The 24848-nt window shown below is 38.5% G+C and overlaps 2 protein-coding genes across 2 annotated transcripts; one reads left to right on the forward strand and one right to left on the reverse strand.

Annotated features, from left to right (window-relative positions):
- The first annotated feature begins 3741 nt into the window (after positions 1–3741).
- On the forward strand, positions 3742–4683 carry LOC110289774 (olfactory receptor 1J21-like). The gene has a single exon (XM_021156148.2). The coding sequence runs from the start codon at positions 3742–3744 to the stop codon at positions 4681–4683; it is 942 nt and encodes a 313-aa protein (XP_021011807.2).
- Positions 4684–23527: 18844 nt separating this feature from the next.
- On the reverse strand, positions 23528–24484 carry LOC110288029 (olfactory receptor 1J21-like). The gene has a single exon (XM_021154486.2). The coding sequence runs from the start codon at positions 24464–24466 to the stop codon at positions 23528–23530; it is 939 nt and encodes a 312-aa protein (XP_021010145.1). The 5' UTR covers positions 24467–24484.
- Between the last annotated feature and the right edge of the window lie 364 nt (positions 24485–24848).

Consider the following 24848-nt stretch of genomic DNA (forward strand, 5'->3'; position numbering starts at 1 on the left):
CAGCCCCAGGTAGGCATCCAAGCCTCTGACCTACTCTTTGGGGGGGGGGTGGACAAGGGGTAGACCAACCTGAGGGACCCGGGGCCACCCATGTAGTCTCAGGGTTAAGGGAGAGAGGGATGAGGGAAGAGAGGTTCCCACACCAGTGAGAGTGAGCACAGGGGATCTTGATGAGCAGAGACGGTCTATGGTTTTAGAGTTGTATTATAGAAAGGCAGGGAGGAGAGAGAGAGAGAGAGAGAGAGAGAGAGAGAGAGAGAGAGAGAGAGAGAGAGAGAGAGAGAGAGAGAGAGAGAGAGAGAGAGAGGAGAGAGAGAGAGAGATGACTAGAGAGGAAGAGGAGGAGAGGAGAGGGGAGGAGAGAAGAGGAGAGGGGAGGAGAGGGGAGAGAGGGGAGAGGGGAGAGGAGAGAGAGACGAGAGGGGAGAGAGAGGAGAGGGGAGAGGAGAAAAGGATGGAAGAGAAGATGACAGAAGAGAAGAGGACAGAAGGGGTATAGTGGGTGCAGAAGAGCTAAAACTAGCACCAGTTTCTAACCCTTTATCTCTATCTTTTAATCTAATGACACAGAGTGAAGGGAGTAGCTCTCAAGATGTTATTTGCACATAAAGAACAAAGGAACCAGCAGGTTCCAAAGATTGAAAAGTATTTTGAAATAGTCTTGCAGGTATTTAGAAAATTTGGTTTACAGGCAAGTGGAAAGCCCAGCTTACAGCTGATATCCTAAGAAGGAACTATGGATATCACTTCTAAATTACAGATTTATCTTTGTGGTCTTCTTAGAATTGTAGATGTAGCTTAAGAGAAGCCCATAGAAAAATACATTGACAAATCAGTTATCTGGACTTTTTAAATTCAAGAATCTTGTAATAGAAGATATTTCTAAAAGTCTTTCTCTTTCATAATGGAAATTGACCATCTTTATCTGTGATAATAAGCCCATTTAGAATTATTATATTCCAAAATATGAGAAGCTGTTTTCAACTCTTTTGTGTCTGTATGAGTGTATCTTGTTATTAAATGCCAATTAATCACAGACATGTTTTCAACAGTATGAAATGATGGAAAAGATTTTTATGGTTGCTACTGTTATTTCTCAAGGGTGACAGGACTATCATGCTCATTTCAAAAAAGTTCTTCCCCTAAGGGAGTCAATGACAGCAAAGTAATTTTATCCTCTATGCCTCTAATTTATGCCCTAGGTTCTCTACATAATATTCATAATTGGAGCTCACACAGACCCATGATGTAAGCAATGTATATGTTTATGTATCTATACTATCTGATTCTGAACTGATTACTATTCTGTTTGTTGCAAAAGATGCATGACTGCTTCAGTTTTTTTTTTATATATTGTGCTTTTTCTAGAGAGAAATGGAAGAGCTTTCTTGTAATTTTTAGCTAAAGGTATGTGTGTACAATATCTAAGTTAGCCTGTCAGATCAGGAATAGAATGCAAATTCTACTCATATGTTTGGGTCTCTTTCTGTGGCTCTCTGTCCCTTTGTTTATCTCTGTTTTCTCTCCATTTCTCTTTTTCATCATCTGTCTCTCTGTATAGCCTGTATTTCAAACATTAAGGATCTCCAAGTAGCAACCAGTTCTCCATAGAGTAATTTGCCTTGCACTGCTAACCTGTCCAAGCTTTGAGATAAAGGCACACCCAAAAACCCTCTCCATAGAGTATTTTTCTTAAACTTAGCAAGTTTTGAAACACATGTGGGAAATAATCTTCTTTGCTCACATTTCACTTTAACACACAATTTCTGCTGGGTTTTCTTCCAATTTTCCCCCAAATCTCTGTGACTTTTGCTGTAATAGCACATGATGTTCATATTATAGCTAGTGTTCTTGGCTTCTCAAGTCTGCTTTCTACCTGATATCCAGCAAGCCTTTTTCTATTTTATGCTATTTCATTTTTGTGTGTATTGCTGCCCTTGAACAGATGGATAATTTTTATAATAGCAAATTACATATTATATCGCCCTGCTCTTCATATATTTTCCAACCTTTGCTTTATGTGATTGGCAATTGCCTTGGGTTTTCCTTGACTCTCAAAACCCCTACCACTCTCCTTTCAAACACTTGCCTAAAGATCCCTTTTTATAATTTTTCTATGTATGTTATTTCATAGAACATATTTCAGCTTCTTTATCACCTTGACCTCTTGGAACTTGACATATTCTGAAAACCATTTCTCAACATATAGTATAAAAAGACATAAAATAATATTTCTTATTGCAATATTGCTCAAAATAGCAAAGTATTAAAAACAATCTATCCAAAAACAGCCAAATAATTAGCATTTTATCATTATGAAGTAATTATTACTACAGAGAAATGAGTGAGAAATGAATTATAATTAATTTCAGGCAATGTCATCTTAACTGAATTTTTTTTTTTTTTTTTTTTTGGTTTTTCGAGACAGGGTTTCTCTGTATCGCCCTGGCTGTCCTGGAACTCCCTCTGTAGACCAGGCTGGCCTCGAACTCAGAAATCCGCCTGCCTCTGCCTCCCGAGTGCTGGGATTAAAGGCGTGCGCCACCACGCCCGGCTTGAATTTTTTTTAATGTACAGAGTTAGATGGATTATATATAGGCACTTTAAAGATGGTCTTGAAAGCCTGGAAAGTGTGACATGGCAAATAGGTAGTTGTTAACACAGAGACATACTGGCCACTAAGACTTCCCATAGATTATAACAACAAACTCTCTCAGCCACTAGAATATCAACTCTAATTTTATCATGTTCCTTTTCCTATTGTTTAGTTATTACTCACACAGATGGGGATGATTAAATGAGAAAGTGAGAAATGGCAGTTAAGCAATAAAGAAAACATGTAGAAAATGCATAAAAACTAACCCTTTTCAACTTAAAAACCTAGGTTAAGAATAAGGCAGGTAACATTTGATTTTTCTAGAAAAACAAAAAGAATTTTTTTGGCTGAACTAAGAACTGGTAGGAAAGTCAACTTTTTCCAGGTGTTCTCTGTTCTTGCACGAGATGCTTAGGTTGGAGCCGAAGACATTCATATGGAATCAGGGTTATTTTATGCAGCCTAGGAAGAGTGATGAAAGAGTGAGCTCACTGAGAAAAAGTAATAATAGGAAGGTCTCATAGCTGCTTATAAGCTTCCATTGGTCTTTATATTGTTGGCTCAGACTCATGCACTTAATGCTTTGACCATATGCACATGTTGCTTCTGCTAATTCCCAAGATCCTGGTTTGTTTGTTTGGTTGGTTGGTTGGTTGGTTTTGTTTTTGTTTTTTCAGATGCAAAAATGCGCCCTGGGTTCCACTATCTGTTTTCAGCTCATGGAATGAAAGCCTTAGGTAAGTGCATTCAAGAAAGGTTAAAAGTGGTCAACAACCATTGAAATCTGTTGATTTTTCTTTTGGCTGGTATCAATTTACATACTAAATCCTTAATCTAAAATTGTCTTAGTGAAGTCCAGGCACCTTGATCTGGAAATGGATGTGATAATTTTCCTGATGTTATATTGTTCCCCTCTAAGAAAAATTCAGTTGATTCCAAGGTAGAAAAATTATATCCTTCTCCAAACCATCACAGTTCATTTTTGTCACAGAAATCTTCATATTAGAGTTAAAATACATATATTAATGGTTCAAACTAGTGTTAATTTCAGTACTTGTGATTCATAAAATGTTTCCACAATGTAATAGTTGAAATAGCTTCTCTTTTGTTCCCACTTCTTTCACTCACAGCAGAAGAGTTAGAGCATGAGGATGGATAATGAGAGCACTGTGTCTGAGTTCATCTTTCTGGGGCTCCCCATTCGAGCAGAGGACCAAGCTGTGTACTCTGCCCTGTTCCTGGTCATGTACCTGACAACTGTGCTGGGGAACCTGCTCATCATCCTACTCATCAGGCTGAACTCTCACCTCCACACCCCCATGTACTTCTTCCTCAGTCACTTGGCCTTCACAGACATCTCTTTCTCATCAGTCACAGCTCCAAAGATGCTCATGAATATGCTGACATACCGTCAGTCCATCTCATATGCTGGTTGTGTTTCTCAGGTATACTTTTTTTCAACTTTTACTGATCTTGACAGTTTTCGTCTGACCTCCATGGCCTATGACAGGTATGTGGCCATCTGCCACCCTCTGCACTATACCACCATCATGAGTCAGAACCTCTGTGTCCTTTTAGTAGTAATGTCCTGGGTTTTATCCTCTGCCAATGCCCTTGTGCACACCCTTCTCTTGGCTCGCCTATCTCATTTTAGAAATAATACCATTCCCCACTACTTCTGTGAACCCTCTGCTTTATTGAGCCTGTCGAGCTCAGACACCACCATCAATGAGATGGTCATCCTTCCTTTAGGTACACTAGTCATTACCCTGCCATTTATATGCATCCTATTCTCTTATGGCGGAATTGGAGTCACCATTCTGAGAACTCCATCCATCAAGGGAAACTGCAAAGACTTGTCCACATGTGGTTCTCACCTCTCTGTTGTTTGTCTGTACTATGGGGCTATTATTGGACTTTATCTAGTCCCCTCATCTAATAACACCAATGACAAGGATGTCATTGTGGCTGTGATATATAGTCTGGTCACACCCATGATGAATCCTTTTATCTATAGTCTGAGGAATTGGGATATAAAAGGAGCATTCAGAAATATCCTCAACAGGAGACTGTGTCCACAGTGGTAATAATGGTCTTTACTCTTAGCATCCCTTCTTCCTTCTCTTCTTCTCCCATCCCTCCTTTCTTCCTTGTCAGGGAATCTTCATTAGGCTGCCTTTCCTTCACTCACTTCTCCTTGTACAGTTTTCTTCTCCATTTAACTATCTTTTTGACATTCAGTGTCTTTGGGAAATTTTCTCAAAAACCTTCTACATATTTTTGTCGTAAAATTTTAATTGTTTATATAGTCATTACGGTTTCCTTTTTTTAGATAGGTTCATAGATTTCATAGCAAAGACCTTTTCTTCTCTGCAGATAACAGAAAGATTTATCGCCTTAGATTATTTTATTTTATTTTTATATTTTATTTTATAACATACTTTAAGATTTTGGCAGCAACTATTAATTTTTATTAATTTTATTTTACCTTTTTGTGTAGTGGTGCTTTGATATGCATATGTGTCTGTGCATCATGTTTATGCCTAGTGTCTGCAAAGGACATTAGAGTATGTCAGAATATCTAGGATTTGGCTTACAGATGGTTGCGAGCAAATATATAGGTGCTGGAATTCAAACCTGGGTTCAGTTCTCTTAATCACTGAACCATCTTTTCTGCCTGTTATTTTTTTAGTATTTTAGTTTTTTAGTTTTTGTAGTTGACACGCAGAAGTGGCAGATATTTATTGGATATAATGAGCTGTTTTGACACATGTAAATAGTTCATAAAATCCACATAAAAGAACGCATAGTAATTTATTCAACTATTTAGCATGACTTATTTAGCATGAAATTCTTTATTCTAGCCTTAAGTATAATATATAGTATTTATAATCACTACACACTGAAACATATGAAAAAAACAATTTTTCTCAGCATAGTTTGGTACTTCCTGACCAACCTATGCCAATCCACTTTTCTTATTTTATTTGTAATATTATCTAATTTATCGAAGCTTTATTATTTGTATAATTGTGGCTATACTCAATTCATTATGTTTTTTGACAAGTTCTTGATTATGATCACTAACTAAAATGAAACTACACTGTTTCCTGTATAAGATTAAAACAAGGATAAGTTCTCTGGGGGGCATAAAGGTCCTGGGAAGGGGGTATATCACAACTATAAACAAGACTTTGGCATGAGCCTCTATGGGGCACTGTAGTTATGTGCAGTTTTGGCATCCTAAGGAGAAATTTCTGCTTTTCTGAGTGGGTGATGAAGGATAGTTAGGTAGATATTCAGAGGTCTCAAGTGTTTGAATCAAGTTCAAGTAGGTCTTTAGAACAATTTAACTCAAATATATTTTATTATGAAAAGGAGAAAGAAAGTTCCTTGCTCAACTACAATCATTATATACCATGAAGTGATTTCACTTTTGGTCCTTGAAAATCAACCTCTGCTGATGCAGAGGAACTTTTAATTCCTAGTTGGCTGTAAGATACATCTGTAGAGTAGCACAGCAGAGTTTAATGGCTATTTAAATGCATATTTAAATGCATATTTAAATGCATATTTAAATGCATATTTAAACAGCACTTAGCAGAATTTAAGCTACTGTGTGTTAAAATTCTGATACTTTTTTTAAACAAGCAATAGTTTATATGCTTATTGGAGATTTTATTTAGCTATTACACAATGTTAGAAATAATAAGTAAACAGATAAGCCATAAAAGCTATACATAGGTTAGATATGTATGCTATATTTTATATTCATAAGTGTTCACATTCATATACTTATAACATTTTAATAATAATAATATTAAGCAAAATACTCATTAATTTCTAGACTTTAGTAGAAAAATTTCAGTGTTTTTAGTGAGCATATGGCACACACACACATACATTATATATATATATATATATACATATATATATATGAATGATAGTTTTTCTTAATTATTTTATTTATTTATACCCCAAATACTACCTTTTCTTTCATTCTCCCTTCCAGTGTTCTTTACTCAATCCTCCCTCCCCTTTACCTCTTAGAGGGTGTTTCCCCTAGTCATTCCCTGTCTCTGGGGCATCAATTCTCTACATGATTAGGCACATCCTTTACTACTGAGGCCACACAAGGCAGACCTCTGCTATATATGTATTGAGGGCCATGGACCAGGCCCGGTATGCTCTTTGGATGGTAGCTTAGTCTCCGGGAACTCCCAGGGGTCCAGGTTAGTTGATACCATTGGTCATCATATGGTGTTGCCATAACCTTCAGTTCCTTCAATCATTCCTCTAACTCTTTCATAGTGGTCCCCAACCTCAGTCCAATGGTTGCCTGTAAATATCTGCATCTGTCTCAGTCACCTTTTGGTAGACACTCTCAGAGGACAGCCATGCTAGGTTCCTGTCTGCAAGCACAACATAGTGTCAGTGATAGTGTTAGGGTTTGGGGCCCTTCCATGGGATGGATCCCTAATGGGCTGGTCACTGGATGAGCTTTCCTTCAATCTTTTCTTCATTTTTGTCCCTGTATTTCTTTTAGATGGGAACAAATCTGGTACAAAAAATTGTAGGTAGGTTGGTAATCCCATCCCTCCACTGATGGCCCTGTCTAACTACTGGGGATAGTCCCTTCAGGGTCCATCTCCCCACTGTTGGGCATTTCACCTAATGTTACCCCCATTGAGTCCTGTGAGTCTCTGCCATCCCAGGTATCTGGGACTTTCTAGAGGTTCCCCCAACTCCTACCAGTGGCAGCTGCATTGTTCCATTCATTCTCCTGACCTTTGGACTTCGACTCTCTCTCTCCCCTTAGTTAGGGTTTTACTGCTGTGAACAGATACCATGACCAAAACAACTATCATAAGGACAATATTTAATTGGGGCTGGTTTACAGGTTCAAAAGTTCAGTCCATTATCATTAAGGGTGGAGCATGGCAGGCATCATGTAGGAGGATCTTAGAGTTCTACATTTTGTTCTGAAGCCAAAAAGAAGAAGACTGGCTTCCAGAGAGGTAGGTTGTGGGCTCTTAAGACAGTACCCACAATGACACAGTTCCTCCAAAAAGGCCATACATACTCCAAGAAGGTTGCACTTCCTAATTGTGTCACTTTCTGGTCCAAGCATATTCAAACCATTACATTCCCCTCTCTATCCCAGATAGGCTCGTTCAAACATATGAGTTTATGGGGGCCATACCGAAGCATAGCATAATGCAAAATACATTTTGTCCAACTTCAAAAGACCCATGGTACAGCAGTCTCAACAATATTAAAAGTCCAATGATCAAAGTTTTTTCTGAGGTTCATCCAATCACTTAACTGTAATTCCCAAAGCCAGACAGGAAACCAACTGCACAAACTCCAAACTCTTCATTTCTGTGTCTGATGTTGAAGTGGTCTTTAGATCATAAACTCCTTTTTTGTTGACTTCAACAATCTCCTTTCCTCTGGGCTGTTTCCACTCCTTGTTAGTAGCTTTCCTCAGCTCTAGCATCTCAACATTCTTGGAGTTTCCAAGGCAAAGTCAATGTTACAGATTCTTATTTCAATGTCTGAGAACCACACATGATCTTGTTCTAGAGCTTCTAGGTGTGCTGTCAGGGTGCTAGTGTATGCTCTCTAGCTTCGTTTTGGACACAATCAGAGCTATGAGTTTTCCTCTTAGGACTGCTTTCATTGTGCCCCATCATTTTGGGTATGTTGTGGCTTCATTTTCATGGAACTCTAAAAAGTCTTTAATTTCTTTCTTTATTTCTTCCTTAACCAAGGTATCATTGAGCAGAGTGTTGTTCAGCTTCCACCTGAATGTTGGCTTTCTATTATTTATTTTGTTATTGAAGATCAGCCTTAGTCCGTGGTGCTCTGATAGGATCTATGGAGTAATTTTAATATTTTTATATCTGTTGATGCCTGTTTCTTGACCAATTATATACTCAGTTTTGGAGAAGGTACCATGAGGCACTGAGAAGAAGGTATATCCTTTTGGTTTAGGATAAAATGTTCTGTAGATATCTATTAAATCTATTTGTTTCATAACTTCTTGTAGTTTCCATGTGTCTGTGTTTAGTTTCTGTTTCCAGGATCTGTCCATTAATGAGAGTGGGGTGTTGAAGTCTCCCACTATTATTGTGTGAGGTATAATGTGTTCTTTGAGCTTTATTAAAGTTTCTTTAATGAATGTGGCTGCCCTTGCATTTGGAGCATATATATTCATATATTAAGAATTGAGAGTTTTTCTTGGAAGATTTTACCTTTGATGAGTATGAAGTGCACCTCCTGTTTTGTTTGTTTGTTTGTTTTTGTTAACTTGGGTTTGGAAGTCAATTTTTTTCGATATTAGAACGGTACTCCAGCTTGCTTCTCCGGACCATTTGCTTGGAAAATTGTTTTCCACCTTTTTACTCTGAGGTAGTGTCTGTCTTTTTCCCTGAGGTAGGTTTCTTGTAAGCAGCAAAATGTTGGGTCCTGTTTGTCTAGCCCATCTGTTAGTCTATGTCTTTTATTGGCGAATTGAGTCCACTGATATTAAGAGATATTAAGGAAAAGTAATTGTTGATTTCTGTTACTTTTGTTGTTAGAGTTGGGATTCTGTTCTTGCCGCTGTTTTCTTTTAGGTTTGTTGAAGGCTTACTTTCTTGCTTTTTCTAGGGCATAGTTTCCCTCCTTGTGTTGGAGTTTTCCCTTTATTATCCTTTGGAGGGCTGGATTCAGCTAAAGATATTGTGTGAATTTGGTTTTGTCATGGAATATTTTGGTTTGTCCATCTATGGTCATTGAAAGTTTGGCTGGGTATAGTAGCCTGGGCTAGCATTTATTTTCTCTTAGGGTCTCCATAACAATTGTCCAGGATCTTTTGGCTTTCATAGTCTCTGGTGAGAAGTCTGGTGTAATTCTAATAGGTCTGCCTTTATATGTTACTTGACCTTTTTCCCTTACTACTTTTAATATTCTATCTTTATTTGGTGCATTTGTTGTTCTGATTATTATGCATCAGGAGGAATTTCTTTTCAGGTCCAGTCTATTTGGAGTTCTGTAGGGTTTTTTGTATGTTCATGGGCATCTCTTTCTTTGTGTTAGGAAAGGTTTTTTTCTATAATTTTGTTGAAGATATTTACTGGCCCTTTAAGTTGAAAATATTTATTCTCATCTATACCTATTATCCTTAGGTTTGGTCTTCTCATTGTGTCCTGGATTTCCTAGATATTTTGAGTTAGGATCTTTTTGCATTTTGCATTTTCTTTGATTGTTATGTCCATGTTTTCTATGCAGTCTTCTGCATCGAGATTCTCTCTTTCATCTCTTGTATTCTGTTTGTGATGCTTACATCTATGTTTCCTAATTTCTTTCCTAGGATTTCTATCTCCAGAGTTGTCTCCCTTTGGGTTTTCTTCATCTTTTTTCCACTTCCATCTTTAGATCTTAGATGGTTTTGTTCAATTCCATCACCTGTTTGGTTGTGTTTTCCTGTAATTCTTTAAGAGATTTTTGTGTTTTCTCTTTAAGGACTTCTACCTGTTTAGCAGTGTTTTCCTGTAATTCTTTAAGGACTTCTAACTGTTTAGTAGTGTTCTCTGGTATTTCTTTAAGTGAGTTATTAATGCCCTTCTTAAAATCCTCTACCAGCATCATGAGATATGATTTTAAATCTGAATCTTGCTTTTCGGGTGTGTTGGGGTATCCAGGACTCGCTGTGATGGAAGTACTGTGTTTTGATGATGCCCGGTGGTCTTGGTTTCTGTTAGTAAGATTCTTACATTTGCCTTTTCCATCTGGTAATCTCTGGTGTTAGATGTTCTAGATGTTTCTGGCTGGAGCTTATTCCTCCTGTGATTCTTTAGCCTTTGTCAGCACTCCTTGGAGTCCAACTCTCTCCTGAGTTCCAGTTGTCAGAGCACTCTCTGCAGGCAAGCTCTCCTCTTGCAGGGAAGGTGCACAGAAGTCTGGAGCTCAGATCCACCTCCTGAGTCCTGGGGTCAGAGCCTGCCACACCCTCCAGTCAAGTCAGCTTGACAGGCTGAAAAGCCTAGAAGCCACTCGTGAGGCAAAGAGTTTCACTGAAACTCACCTCCTGGAGCTTTGGTGTTCTCATTTACCCATATACTCATTCCCTATTCCCAAGTTAGTCTGGTCTATGGAACCACATGCTCTCTTTTAGTATTTTACTATAAGTGCCTTTTAAAATTAAATTCTGATATAGTTAAGTCTCCCCAGTGTTCCAAGGTCCCAGAAGCAGATGAGCTTGGAATCAGGCAGGAAAGCAGTAAGGAAGTTACCTATTCAGTAACTAATTAAGCATTACAAAAGACAGAGCCAGTAGCTCAGAGCTGGTCTGCAAAATATTTACTAAGGACAGTAGGAAATCTCACCCAAACTAGGGAATACCATAATAGAGCCAGGAACTCCCACTGAGATAGAAATCTTCAGTACAGGCTACATTGTATATTAGAAGCAAGTTGGTGAATTCTTCTAACAAATGGAGATTCTCCAGATACTTAGAAGTTACACTCATATAAGAATTTAGCGGAGCCGGGCGTGGTGGCGCACACCTTTAATCCCAGCACTCAGGAGGCAGAGGCAGGTGGATTTCTGAGTTCGAGGCCAGCCTGGTCTACAAAGTGAGTGCCAGGACAGCCAGGGCTACATAGAGAAACCCTATCTCGAAAAAAAAAAAAAAAAAAAAGAATTTAGCAAGGCCTAGGAAATAGTGGGGGTTGAGATATTGCATTATTAATGAGGTCTGCTAAGAGCAGAACCCCCTGATGCTAGCCTTCATAAGGTTCAAAGGTCTAGCACTAGAATGTGAAATCCTTACCTGTCATTAAGCTGACCCTACATAGGACTGCTTTATCTTTACTGTAAACATTTACCTGGTTCCTGTAAATCATTTTGAAGTCATTCCTTTGTTTTGTGTCAGGCAACTTCAATGTACTTTGCCTGCTGTGACTTCAGACCCCTTGTATTTTCTGTACTATATAAGACTGGTGTTCACTTTGTGACAATACATTCAGATTCTACACAATCTCGCATGTTGGTCTGTCTGTCACCCGCCAACACCTTGCCCACCTACCCCAGAGTCTCATTCCATGCAGACAAGGGACCCAGAGTGTCTGCTGCAAGAGCCCTCCCTGGAGGCTGACTCTCGTCTGGCAGGGAAGGTGCCCAGGGTTCTGGGTCTCAGCTCTGTCTCCTGGCTGAGGATGAAGGCCAAAAGGGGCCCTGTCTAAGAAGTTCTGTTGCTTCTGCAGCACACGTGCTCTCCTGCATAGACTGGTCTCAGTGATCCCAAGATCCTGGATGTGCTGGTGCCTGCCGAGCTTGGGCCCATAAGGGTGTGGGACTGGCACTGACCAGAGCAAACCCCAGCCGCTAGTCGGCAGGTTTCCTTTGTCCAGTTTCCCCTACCTCCACATAAAAATATGTTGTTTTAATTCCAGGTGTGGGATATGAGGCTGTTCAAATTGTCCACAGCAGCTGACTATGATTAGCCTCATGTTCTAGTAAAGACATGATAGTTTCTGTGATTGGGTGGTGTTTTGCATTCTGGGGACAGCTCAGATGGTATAAAAATGCTAGGACCTGAGAGGTGGGATTGGTTGTTGTTGGTTATCCTTGTGGGCTGTTGTGGAATTTCTGGTTGTTTTTGGTCATGGTTTGTTAAGTAGTCATGCCCAAGAAGAAACAACAAAAAGAAAGTGGATATCCTCATAACACGTGAATGATGAGCTGGAATTAATTTCAAAATATGTAGGAGTGAGTACATTAGAGTATTCCTTTTGCTTTTACAAGTACAGTCTCTGAAAAAAGGAGAAGTCTACCTATCTATAACTCTGCCCTTTTCCTAGTACCACATTCCTTAGTTACTCTAAATAAATCAGAATATTTGATATTTGTGAGGTTATTTCTTCAATAAACTAAAGAACACAAATCTTATATGGATGCAATAATATACCAGGCAACTGGAGAGATGGCTCTAGTATTAAGAACACTTGATTCACTGGGATATGACCTGGGTTTAGGGCTCAGAACTCACATAGTGGCTCACAACCACTTAAAACTTCAGTTCTAGGATATCTGATGCCCACTTCTGGCCTCCTTAAACACTGTATTCATGTAGTACACATATATTGATACACATAAAATAAAAAATGAATGTATTTTAAAGATATTGGTAAATGGTTTTTCTTTTTTCTTTTTAAATGTGTTAGTTGAGAATTTAATACATGAACATTCAGCAAAATAAGATCACATACATTTTTTCCTCTCTAACTCTTCCCATTCCCCACCCAAAAAAATGCCTCCCAGATTTTTGTTATATTATATTTTAATAACCTGACAAATCTGATTAGTGATGTTTGTATGTTCATGGATATAGGGCCATTCAATGGATCTTAGGCAATTTATCACTGGTCAGTATCCCAAAGAAGGATTCTCAATTCCCCACAGCCATCAGCTTCCATTAACTCCTCATCTCAGGTATGGCCTTGGTAGCCTCTCCCTACCTCATTGCAAGCATTTTGATTTTGTACAGGTCTTACTCAGTAACCGTAGCTTCTGTGTATTTGTGACTATATCAACTCTGTCATGTACAGAAGTCAGGATTCTACTACACTCCTCGTGAAACTGTGGTCCTTACATTTTTTTCAATAATGGGAGACACTTGAAATATAAAGAATAAAAAAGAAAAAACCGATTATCACACTACATGAAGTGCCTGATAAAGTCTACCAATACATTATGTAACAGACAAACATCAAATGGGAAAACATGGAAAAATATGAGCATGAATTTCACATACACACAAACTCTGTAAAATAATAATAGACATTAAGGTTGCTCCAATGGTTCACAATATCCTTGTGAGAATATAGATTTTTTTCTGAAAAGTAATATAGGAAACAGACTTAATTATCTCCTAAAGCAGTAAGTGATGCACATGCTTCTCTATAAACACTCCAGGAAATGAGTGTCTTCTTACTTCCACCAATACTACCCTTGCCCACATCTGTACTAGTAGTATAAGAAATATGGATGAGAGCAAGTCAGCCACCTATATCACAAATAGTCAATAGGCGCCTTATCTTATTAAAGAACAAAATTATAGTAAAGAGAGGTGAGCATTCATGATTTGCTATTCATGTAAAAAAAAAAGCATTTACCAAGTATCACCCAAGAGATGACATAAGAATAATTCCCATACACTGACAAGTTTTCAATTAGCACAGCTTTCAAATATTATAATTATTTAGAGACATTTCAGATTTCTAAAAATTTACATATTGTTCTCATAATCTTTTGACCCATATGCCATTTCCTCCTTGTAACAGTTTGATGAAAATAGTCCCCAGATGCTTGTATATTTGAGGAGTTATAACTGTGATGGAGGCTTACAGTGTCACTGGGAGTGGGCTCTGAAATTACAAAAGCCATTTCTGGGTCACATGTCTGTCTTTCTGAAGGATGGAAATCAGTCTGCTACTGTCCCAATACCATGCCTCTCTGGTACATGCCATTATAACCATGGAGTAACTCTCTAAAACTGTAAATAAGCCCCTAGTTAGATACTTTCTTTTATAAGATTTGTTTGGGTCATGGTCTCTCTTCACAACAATAGAACACCACTAAAACATCACTGTTGATTGCTTGTAGTGGTTTAGTACATTTGTTCCATTTGAACTAATATTTGTTAATAATCATTTACTAAAAATTGCTTTGTGTTCAATCTTACATTCTACAGAGTTGTTTGCATTGATGTTTTTGTTTGTTTGTTTACCATTCTGTCTGTTTTGGTTTGAAAATTATATAGTAATATTTATCCACAATTACAGCCTCACATACAATGCATTTTCTTCCCTAAAGTTCATTTATTCATGCCTCTGTCTCTCTATTCTAAGGTACTAGAGACCACTACCCATTTTTATTAGCTTTATTATTTTGTAGTTTTTGGACACCATATAGCTAAACATACAACTTTTTAACTGGCTTCTATTAAACTATCTTGCAGACAAACTTAGCAGATGCTGGTTAAACTGATCATACATATTATGTGTAATCTATAACTCTTTGACTGTACAGTTTACAGGATCTCCTGCATTTAACTTCTAAATACATGTAGAGAAATGCTTGTCGTATCATTGTTTTAAAAAAAAATTCAGCCACTATGTCTTAGTTACATTTCTATTGCTATGATAAAAACACTGTGACCAAATCTACTTGTGAAAGAAAGTTTATTTGGGGCTTACAATTTCAGACATTTAAACTCCATGACCATCATTGTGGGGAGTATGAAGGCAGCAGGCACGGCAATGAAGCAGCAGCTGAGAGCTTATATACCTGAGTCACAACCAAGAGACAGAGCAATACTGGAAATGGTGTAGGTTTTTGAAAGTTCAAAGCCCACCCAAATGACTGACCTTCTGGAACATGGCCATAACTCCTAATGCTTCCTCAACAGTTACAGCAACTATGGACCAATATTTAAATTATGATCCTATAAGAGCCATGGTCATTCAACCCACCATGCACTGAAAGCAAAAATAGTATTTTTGTCTTGCAGTGGAGTATGAGTATATAGAGATTTTCTTTCAGAGACAATGGCACACAAAGAAACAAAGTGTAAGAAAAATAAATATGAGTTAAGGAAGCAGAAAACCGGCCTGAGTAGGGCCACAGGCTTCTTCAGGCCGGACCAGCACCGGGGTAGCTAGAGCTCAGGGTCGGCTGACACCCGCCAGCTACCCACGACCCCCACCACAGGATTTTGACACTGCTGGTGAGTGGAACACAGCTTCTGCTCCAGTCCAATCACGCAGGGCCTGAGACTGCTTTGGTTGGGGAGGCAGAAATCCGGCCTGAGTAGGGCCACAAGCCTCTCTGGTCAGAAAAGCTCCGGGGTAGCTAAGGGCGCAGGGCCAGCTGACACTCCACAGCTACCCACAACACCCAACACAGGATCTTAAGACTCCTGGTGAGTGGAACACAGCTTCTGCTCCAATCCAATTGCGCGCGGGACCTGAGACTGCATTAGTTAGGGAAGCAGAAAACCGGCCTGAGTAGGACCACAGGCCTCTTCCGGCCGGACCAGCACTGGGGTAGCTAGAGTGCAGGGTCGGCTGACACCCGCAAGCTACCCACGACCCCCGCCACAGGAGTTTGAGACTGCTGGTGAGTGGAACACAGCTTCTGCTCCAATCTTTAAACAGTGACGACAACAACAACAACTAACCCCAGAGATTACCAGATGGCGAAAGGTAAACGTAATAATCTTACTAACAGAAACCAAGACCACTCACCATCATCAGAACCCAGCACTCCCACTTCGCCCAGTCCAGGGCACCCCAACACACGGGAAAAGCTAGACACGGATCTAAAAGCATATCTCATGATGATGGTAGAGGACTTCAAGAAGGACTTTAATAACACATTTAAAGAAATACAAAGGAACACTGGTAAACAGGTAGAAGACAGTAAAGAGGAAGCACAAAAATCCCTTAAACAATTGCAGGAGAACACTGCTAAAGAGTTACTAATCCTTAAAGAAAAACAGGATAACATAATCAAACAGGTAGAAGTCCTTAATGAAAAACAGGAAAACACATCCAAACAGATGATGGAAATGAACAAAACCATACTAGACCTAAAAAGGGAAGTAGACACAATAAAGAAAACCCAAAATGAGGCAACACTGGAGATAGAAACCCTAGGAAAGAAATCTGGAACCATAGATACGAGCATCAGCAACAGAATACAAGAGATGGAAGAGAGAATCTCAGGTGCAGAAGATTCCATAGAGAACATCGGCACAACAATCAAGGAAAATGTAAAATGCAAAAAGATCCTAACTCAAAACATCCAAGAAATACAGGACACAATGAGAAGACCAAACCTACGGATAATAGGAGTGGATGAGAATGAAGATTTTCAACTCAAAGGACCAGGAAACATCTTCAACAAAATTATAGAAGAAAACTTCCCAAATCTAAAGAAAGAGATGCACAAGAACATACAAGAAGCCTACAGAACTCCAAATAGACTGGACCAGAAAAGAAATACCTCCCGACACATAATAATCAGAACAACAAATGCTCTAAATAAAGATAGAATACTAAAAGCAGTAAGAGAAAAAGGCCAAGTAACATATAAAGGCAAGCCTATCAGAATTACACCAGATTTCTCATCAGAGACTATGAAAGCCAGAAGATCCTGGACGGATGTTATACAGACACTAAAAGAACACAAACTCCAGCCCAGGCTACTATACCCAGCCAAACCCTCAATTAACATAGATGGAGAAACCAAAGTATTCCACGACAAAACTAAATTCACACATTATCTCTCCACGAATCCAGCACTTCAAAGGATAACAACAGAAAAAAACCAATACAAGGACAGGAACCACGCCGTAGAAACAACAAGAAGGTAATCCCTCAACAAACCTAAAAGAAGACAGCCACAAGAACAGAATGCCAACTTTAACAACAAAAATAACAGGAAAAAACAATTACTTTTCCTTAATATCTCTTAATATCAATGGACTCAACTCCCCGATAAAAAGACATAGACTAACAAACTGGCTACACAAACAAGACCCAACATTTTGCTGCTTACAGGAAACTCATCTCAGAGAAAAAGATAGACACTACCTCAGAATGAAAGGCTGGAAAACAATTTTCCAAGCAAATGGCATGAAGAAACAAGCTGGAGTAGCCATTCTAATATCTGATAAGATTGACTTCCAACCCAAAGTCATTAAAAAAGACAGGGAGGGACACTTCATACTCATCAAAGGTAAAATCCTCCAAGAGGAACTATCAATCCTGAATATCTATGCTCCAAATACAAAGGCAGCCATATTCATTAAAGAAACTTTAGTAAATCTCAAAGCACACATTGCACCTCATACAATAATAGTGGGAGACTTCAACACACCACTTTCACCAATGGACAGATCATGGAAACAGAAACTAAACAGGGACACAGTGAAACTAACAGAAATTATGAATCAAATGGTTCTGGCAGATATCTACAGAACATTCTATCCTAAAACAAAAGGATATACCTTCTTTTCAGCACCTCATGGTACCTTCTCCAAAATTGACCACATAATTGGTCACAAAACAGGCCTCAACAGATACAAAAATATTGAAATTGTCCCATGCATCCTATCAGATCACCATGGACTAAGGCTGATCTTCAATAACAAAATAAATAATAGAAAGCCAACCTTCACGTGGAAACTGAAAAACACTCTTCTCAATGATACCTTGGTCAAGGAAGGAATAAAGAAAGAAATTAAGGACTTTTTAGAGTTCAATGAAAATGAAGCCACAACATACCCAAACTTATGGGACACAATGAAAGCATTTCTAAGGGGAAAACTCATAGCTCTGAGTGCCTCCAAAAAGAAACTAGAGAGAGCACACATTAGCAGCTTGACAACATACCTAAAAGCACTAGAACAAAAGGAAGCAAATTCACCCAAGAGGAGTAGACGGCAGGAAATAATCAAACTCAGGGGCGAAATCAACCAAGTGGAAAAAAGAACTATTCAAAGAATCAACCAATCAAGGAGCTGGTTCTTTGAGAAAATCAACAAGATAGATAAACCCTTAGCCAGACTCACTAGAGGGCACAGGGAAAGCATCCTAATTAACAAAATCAGAAATGAAAAAGGAGACATAACAACAGATCCTGAAGACATCCAAAACACCATCAGATCCTTCTACCAAAGGCTATACTCAACAAAACTGGAGAACCTGGATGAAATGGAGAAGTTCCTAGACAGATACCAGGTACCAAAGTTGAATCAAGATCAGGTTAATGATCTAAACAGCCCTATATCCCCTAAAGAAATAGAAGCAGTCATTAATAGTCTCCCAACTAAAAAAAGCCCAGGACCAGATGGGTTTAGTGCAGAGTTCTATCAGACCTTCAAAGAAGATCTAATCCCAGTTCTTCACAAACTATTCCACAAAATAGAAACAGAAGGTACTCTCCCCAACTCATTCTATGAAGCCACAATTACTCTGATACCTAAACCACAAAAAGACCCAACAAAGATAGAAAACTTCAGACCAATATCCCTTATGAATATTGATGCAAAAATCCTCAATAAAGTTCTGGCTAACCGAATGCAAGAACACATCAAAACAATCATCCATCCTGACCAAGTAGGTTTCATCCCAGGGATGCAGGGATGGTTCAATATACGGAAATCCATCAACGTAATCCAGTATATAAACAAACTCAAGGACAAAAACCACATGGTCATCTCGTTAGATGCGGAAAAAGCATTTGACAAGATCCAACACCCATTCATGATAAAAGTCTTGGAAAGATCAGGAATTCAAGGCCCATACCTAAACATGATAAAAGCAATCTACAGCAAACCAGTAGCCAACATCAAAGTAAATGGTGAGAAGCTTGAAGCAATCCCTCTAAAATCAGGGACTAGACAAGGCTGTCCACTTTCTCCATACCTATTCAACATTGTACTTGATGTCCTAGCCAGAGCAATTTGACAACAAAAGGAGATCAAAGGGATACAAACTGGAAAAGATGAAGTCAAAATATCACTTTTTGCAGATGATATGATAGTATATATAAGTGACCCTAAAAATTCCACCAGAGAACTCCTAAGCCTGATAAACAGCTTCAGTGAAGTAGCTGGATATAAAATTAACTCAAACAAATCAATGGCCTTTCTCTACACAAAGAATAAACAGGCTGAGAAAGAAATTAGGGAAACAACACCCTTCTCAATAGTCACAAATAATATAAAATATCTTGGCGTGACTCTAACTAAGGAAGTGAAAGATCTGTATAATAAAAACTTCAAGTCTCTGAAGAAAGAAATTATAGAAGATCTCAGAAGATGGAAAGATCTCCCATGCTCATGGATTGGCAGGATCAACATTGTAAAAATGGCTATCTTGCCAAAAGCAATCTACAGATTCAATGCAATCCCCATCAAAATTCCAAATCAATTCTCCAACGAATTAAAAGTGCAATCTGCAAATTAATCTGGAAAAACAAAAAACCTAGGATAGCAAAAACTCTTCTCAAGGATAAAAGAACCTCTGGTGGAATCACCATGCCGGACCTAAAGCTTTACTACAGAGCAATTGTGATAAAAACTGCATGGTACTGGTATAGTGACAGATAAATAGACCAATGGAATAGAATCGAAGACCCAGAAATGAACCCACACACCTATGGTCACTTGATCTTCGACAAGGGAGCTGAAAACATCCAGTGGAAGAAAGACAGCATTTTCAACAAATGATGCTGGCACAACTGGTTGTTAACATGTAGAAGAATGCGAATCGATCCATTCCTATCTCCTTGTACTAAGGTCAAGTCTAAGTGGATCAAGGAACTTCACATAAAACCAGAGACACTGAAACTTATAGAGGAGAAAGTGAGGAAAAGCCTTGAAGATATGGGCACAGGGGAAAAATTCTTGAATAGAACAGTAATGGCTTGTGCTGTAAGATCGAGAATTGACAAGTGGGACCTCATGAAACTGCAAAGCTTCTGCAAGGCTAAAGACACCATCAATAAGACAAAAAAAACCACCAACAGATTGGGAAAGGATCTTCACCTATCCTAAATCAGATAAGGGACTAATATCCAATATATATAAGGAACTCAAGAAGGTGGACTCCAGAAAATCAAATAACCCCATTAAAAAATGGGGCTCAGAACTGAACAAAGAATTCTCACCTGAGGAATACCGAATGTCAGAGAAGCACCTGAAAAAATGTTCAACATCCTTAATCATCAGGGAAATGCAAATCAAAACAACCCTGAGATTCCACCTCACACCAGTCAGAATGGCTAAGATCAAAAATTCAGGTGACAGCAGATACTGGCGAGGATGTGGAGAAAGAGGAACACTCCTCCATTGTTGGTGGGATTGCAAGCTTGTACAACCACTCTGGAAATCAGTCTGGCGGTTCCTCAGAAAATTGGACATAGTACTACCGGAAGATCCAGCAATACCTCTCCTGGGCATATATCCAGAAGATGTCCCAACCGGTAAGAAGGACACATGCTCCACTATGTTCATAGCAGCCCTATTTATAATAGCCAGAAGCTGGAAAGAACCCAGATTTCCCTCAACAGAGGAATGGATACAGAAATTATGGTACATTTACACAATGGAGTACTACTGAGCTATTAAAAAGAATGAATTCATGAAATTCCTAGCCAAATGGATGGACCTGGAGGGCATCATCTTGAGTGAAGTAACACAATCACAAAAGAACTCACACAATATGTATTCACTGATAAGTGGATATTAGCCCAAAACTTAGGATACGCAAGATATAAGATACAATTTGCTAAACGCATGAAACTCAAGAAGAATGAAGACCAAAGTGTGGACACTGTGCCCCTTCTTAGAATTGGGAACAAAACACCCAGGGAAGGAGTTACAGAGACAAAGTTCATAGCTGTGATGAAAGGATGGACCACTTAGAGACTGCCGTATCCAGGGATCCATCCCATAAGCAGCTTCTAAACGCTGACACCATTGCATACACTAGCAAGATTTTGCTGAAAGGACCCAAATATAGCTGTCTCTTGTGAGACGATGCTGGGGCCTAGCAAACACAGGAGTGGATGTTCACAGTCAGCTATTGGATGTATCACAGGGCTCCCAATGGAGAAGCTAGAGAAAGTACCCAAGGAGCTAAAGGGATCTGCAACCCTATTATTGGAACAACATGATGTACTAACCAGAACCCCGGAGCTCTTGTCTCTAGCTGCATATGTATCGAAAGATGGCCTAGTTGGCCATCACTGGAAAGAGAGGCCCATTGGACTTGCAAACTTTATATGCCCCAATATAGGGGAATGCCAGGGCCAAAAGAATGGGAATGGGTGGGTAGGGAAGTGGGGGGGCGCTATGGGGGACTTTTGGGATAGCATTGGAAATGTAACTGAGGAAAATATGTAATAAAAATATTAAAAATTAAAAAAAAGAAAAATAAATATAGTCATTTCTCTCATAAAACAAAAGAAAACACTAGACCAGGTACATTTGAATAATCTACAATCCATACAGAACTGTTACAATGCTAAGGAAAGTATTGAAAATAGTCAACACACTGGTTAACTTCAAAAGATAATATGGTATCACTGAGAGGAGACCAATGGAACATCAACAGCACTGACAGTTTTGTACTATTTAAGTCTAGAAATTAATGAGTATTTTGTTTAATCTTGTTATTAAAATGTTCTAGGTATATGACATATACCTTATAGGCTTATATATTTGAACATAGGTCCATAGTTGTTATAACACATATGAATGTATAATACAGCACACATATCTAACACATATATAGAAATGTGCAATGCTATTTCTAATGTTCTAAATAGAATGTCCAACAACTGTATAAAATATTGCTTGTTTTAAAAAATAATAAGTAGCAGAAATTTAAGACAGTTGCAGAGATTCACACATTCATATTAACTGAAGTTCTTCTAAATGCTAGCTGAGCAGCATTTAGTCATTAAACTCTCCTCTGCTACTTTGTCTACATATCTGTAGTACCATCAACTACTATCAATTGAATTAAATCTCTGTGTTTCCACAGAGAGTGATTCTAATGGACCAAAGGTGAAATTACTTCAAGGGATGTGACATTTTTGTAGTTGAGCAAGGAGCTGTCTTTCTTCTTTTCATAATAAAATATATTTGGATTAAACTGCTCTTCAAACCTTATTAAACTTGATTGAAGACTTTAATATTTTCTGGTGTCCATCTAGCCATTCTTCATAACCCACTCAGAAAAGAAGAGTCTCCTTAGACTCTGCATATAACCACAGCACCACCTCCCCAGAGGCTCATGTCAAACTCTCAAAACTAGGTGTGAGGCTTCAGTTCACTCCAACTTACCAGGACCTTGATGCTCCACACAGGGCTTGTCCTTGTCTTTGTGTATATTGTTACAGAGTACAGTGTATTTTTACTTTAGTTAGTGGCCTATATCAAACACTTATCAAAAACAAATTGAGTATTATCACACCTACAAATTATAAAACAATTATTTACAAAATGAATAAGATTTTCAGATAAAATAAGAAATAACCATGGGCATAGGTTGCTCAATAGGTACCAAATTATGATAAGAAAATTAAATGTTCTCATAGCTTTCATGGTGTGGTGATTTGAAACACTATATAGTATTCCAAAGGCTAGAATAATTTCATACTAAGACATGGCAAATATTTGAGAAAATTAATATACTTTCTTTGATGAAGATATTATGAAAATTTCACATCATATCCAATAAAATTCTGCCACTTTTGAATGTCAACTGCAAAAAATTATAAAATAAATGTAAAGGACAGAAAAGACTCAGCAATTAAAAGGATTGACTTATCTCTCACAGGCCCAAGATTTTATTTCCTTCATCCATATAGTAGCTCCCAACCACCTGTAAGCCTAGTCCCAGAGGATCTGACACACTTTTCTGACTTTTTCAGGCAATACGAATATATATATTAGACAGACAGACATGTGGGCAATGCAACAATACACGAAATTAGATGAGTAAATTTTAGTAGAGTTACTGTCAAAAAATCAGAATATATTATAAGAAGAAATATAAAAATAAATCATAAATCTAAGAGAAGAAATAATTCTGTCATTTAGAGAGAAGAAAAGCTACAAACTTGTATAATAAAGAAGACTTGGTGATGACAATATAAACAAGCAAAATATTTGCACAACAAAGAAAAAAAAATGAATGAGTTTTGTGAGCAACCTTCCTAAGATGCTAAATATCAGTAAGAGAGTAAAACAAACAGGAAAAGCTACAAGAAGTGAGTGAAGAGAAGAGAGACATGTGAAATTTCCCTGACATAAAAAAGATGAATGGAGAAAAGGAGAAGGAAGTAGGGATGCTAACATGCCCATCATTGTGAACAAAGTCTCCCGCTGAGGATATTTCTCAGCGCTCCTTTCATATCCCGATTTCTCAAACTATAGATAAAGGGATTCAGCATGGGTATGACCATAGTGTACATCAAAGCCACAATGGCATCCTTGTCATTAGTGTTATTAGATGAGGGGACAAAATATAGTCCAATGATGGCTCCATAGTACAAGGAAACCACACAGAGGTGAGAGCCACATGTGGACAAGGCTTTGCAGATTCCCTTAATGGAGGGAATTTTCAGAATGGTAACACCAATGTGGCCATAAGAGACCAGAATGCATATGAAAGGCAGGGTAATGACCATATTACCTAAAACAAGGATGACAAGCTCATTGATGGTGGTGTCTGAGCTGGACAGCTTCAGCAATGTAGACAGGTCACAGAAGTAGTGGGGGATGGTATTGTTTCTAAAGTAAGATAGTTGTACCAAGAGAAGAATGTGCACAAGGGAGTTGGCAGTTGATAAAGTCCAGGATACTACTATTAGAAGAACACAGAGGTTCTCACTCATAATTTGTGAATAGTGCAGAGGGTGGCAGATGGCCACATACCTGTCATAGGCCATGGATGTCAGAAGAAAGCTCTCAAGATCAGCAAAAAATGAAAAGAAATATGCCTGGGAAACACACCCAGCATATGAGATGGACTGACTGTGTGTCAGCATATTCATGACCATTTTTGGAGATGCTACTGATGAGAAAGAGATGTCAGTGAAGGCCAAGTGGCTGAGGAAGAAGTACATGGGGGTGTGGAGGTGAGAGTCCAGCCTGATGAGCAGGATGATGAGCAGGTTCCCCAGCACAGTTGTCAGGTACATGGCCAGGAACAGGGCAGAGTACAGGCCTTGGTCTTCTGCTCGAATGGGGAGCCCCAGGAGGATGAACTCAGACACAGTGCTCTCATTATCTCTCCTCATGCTCTTGTTTTTCTGCTGTGAGTGAAAAGAATAAATGGGAAAGAGAAGTGAATTTAACTATTACATTGTAGAAACGTTTTATGAATCATGAGTACTGAAAATTACATTAATTCAAACCACTTAGTACACTATTTTTACCTTAATATGGAGATATTTGTCAGAGTAATACTCTAGTGATAGTCAGCAATGGATATAACCTGGAAACAACAGAATGTGTTTTCAGAGGGAAACAATGAACCATCAGAACTATTATCAGATGAGACCCAGCTGTAGATCAAGATGCCTGGACTTTACCAAGACAGTAGTAAATCAAGGAATTAGTGTATAAATTGAAACCAGCCAATTGAAAATTCTACACAGTTTCAATGACTGTATGTCTTTT

The sequence above is a fragment of the Mus caroli genome, unplaced genomic scaffold (assembly GCF_978045245.1).
Source record: "Mus caroli unplaced genomic scaffold, Mus_caroli_1 scaffold_2, whole genome shotgun sequence".
Classification (NCBI taxonomy): domain Eukaryota; kingdom Metazoa; phylum Chordata; class Mammalia; order Rodentia; family Muridae; genus Mus; species Mus caroli.

Bases quoted from the DNA above. Each gene is read 5' to 3' on its own strand.
- LOC110289774 (XM_021156148.2), top strand. From the start codon at position 3,742: ATGAGGATGGATAATGAGAGCACTGTGTCTGAGTTCATCTTTCTGGGG.
- LOC110288029 (XM_021154486.2), bottom strand. From the start codon at position 24,466: ATGAGGAGAGATAATGAGAGCACTGTGTCTGAGTTCATCCTCCTGGGG.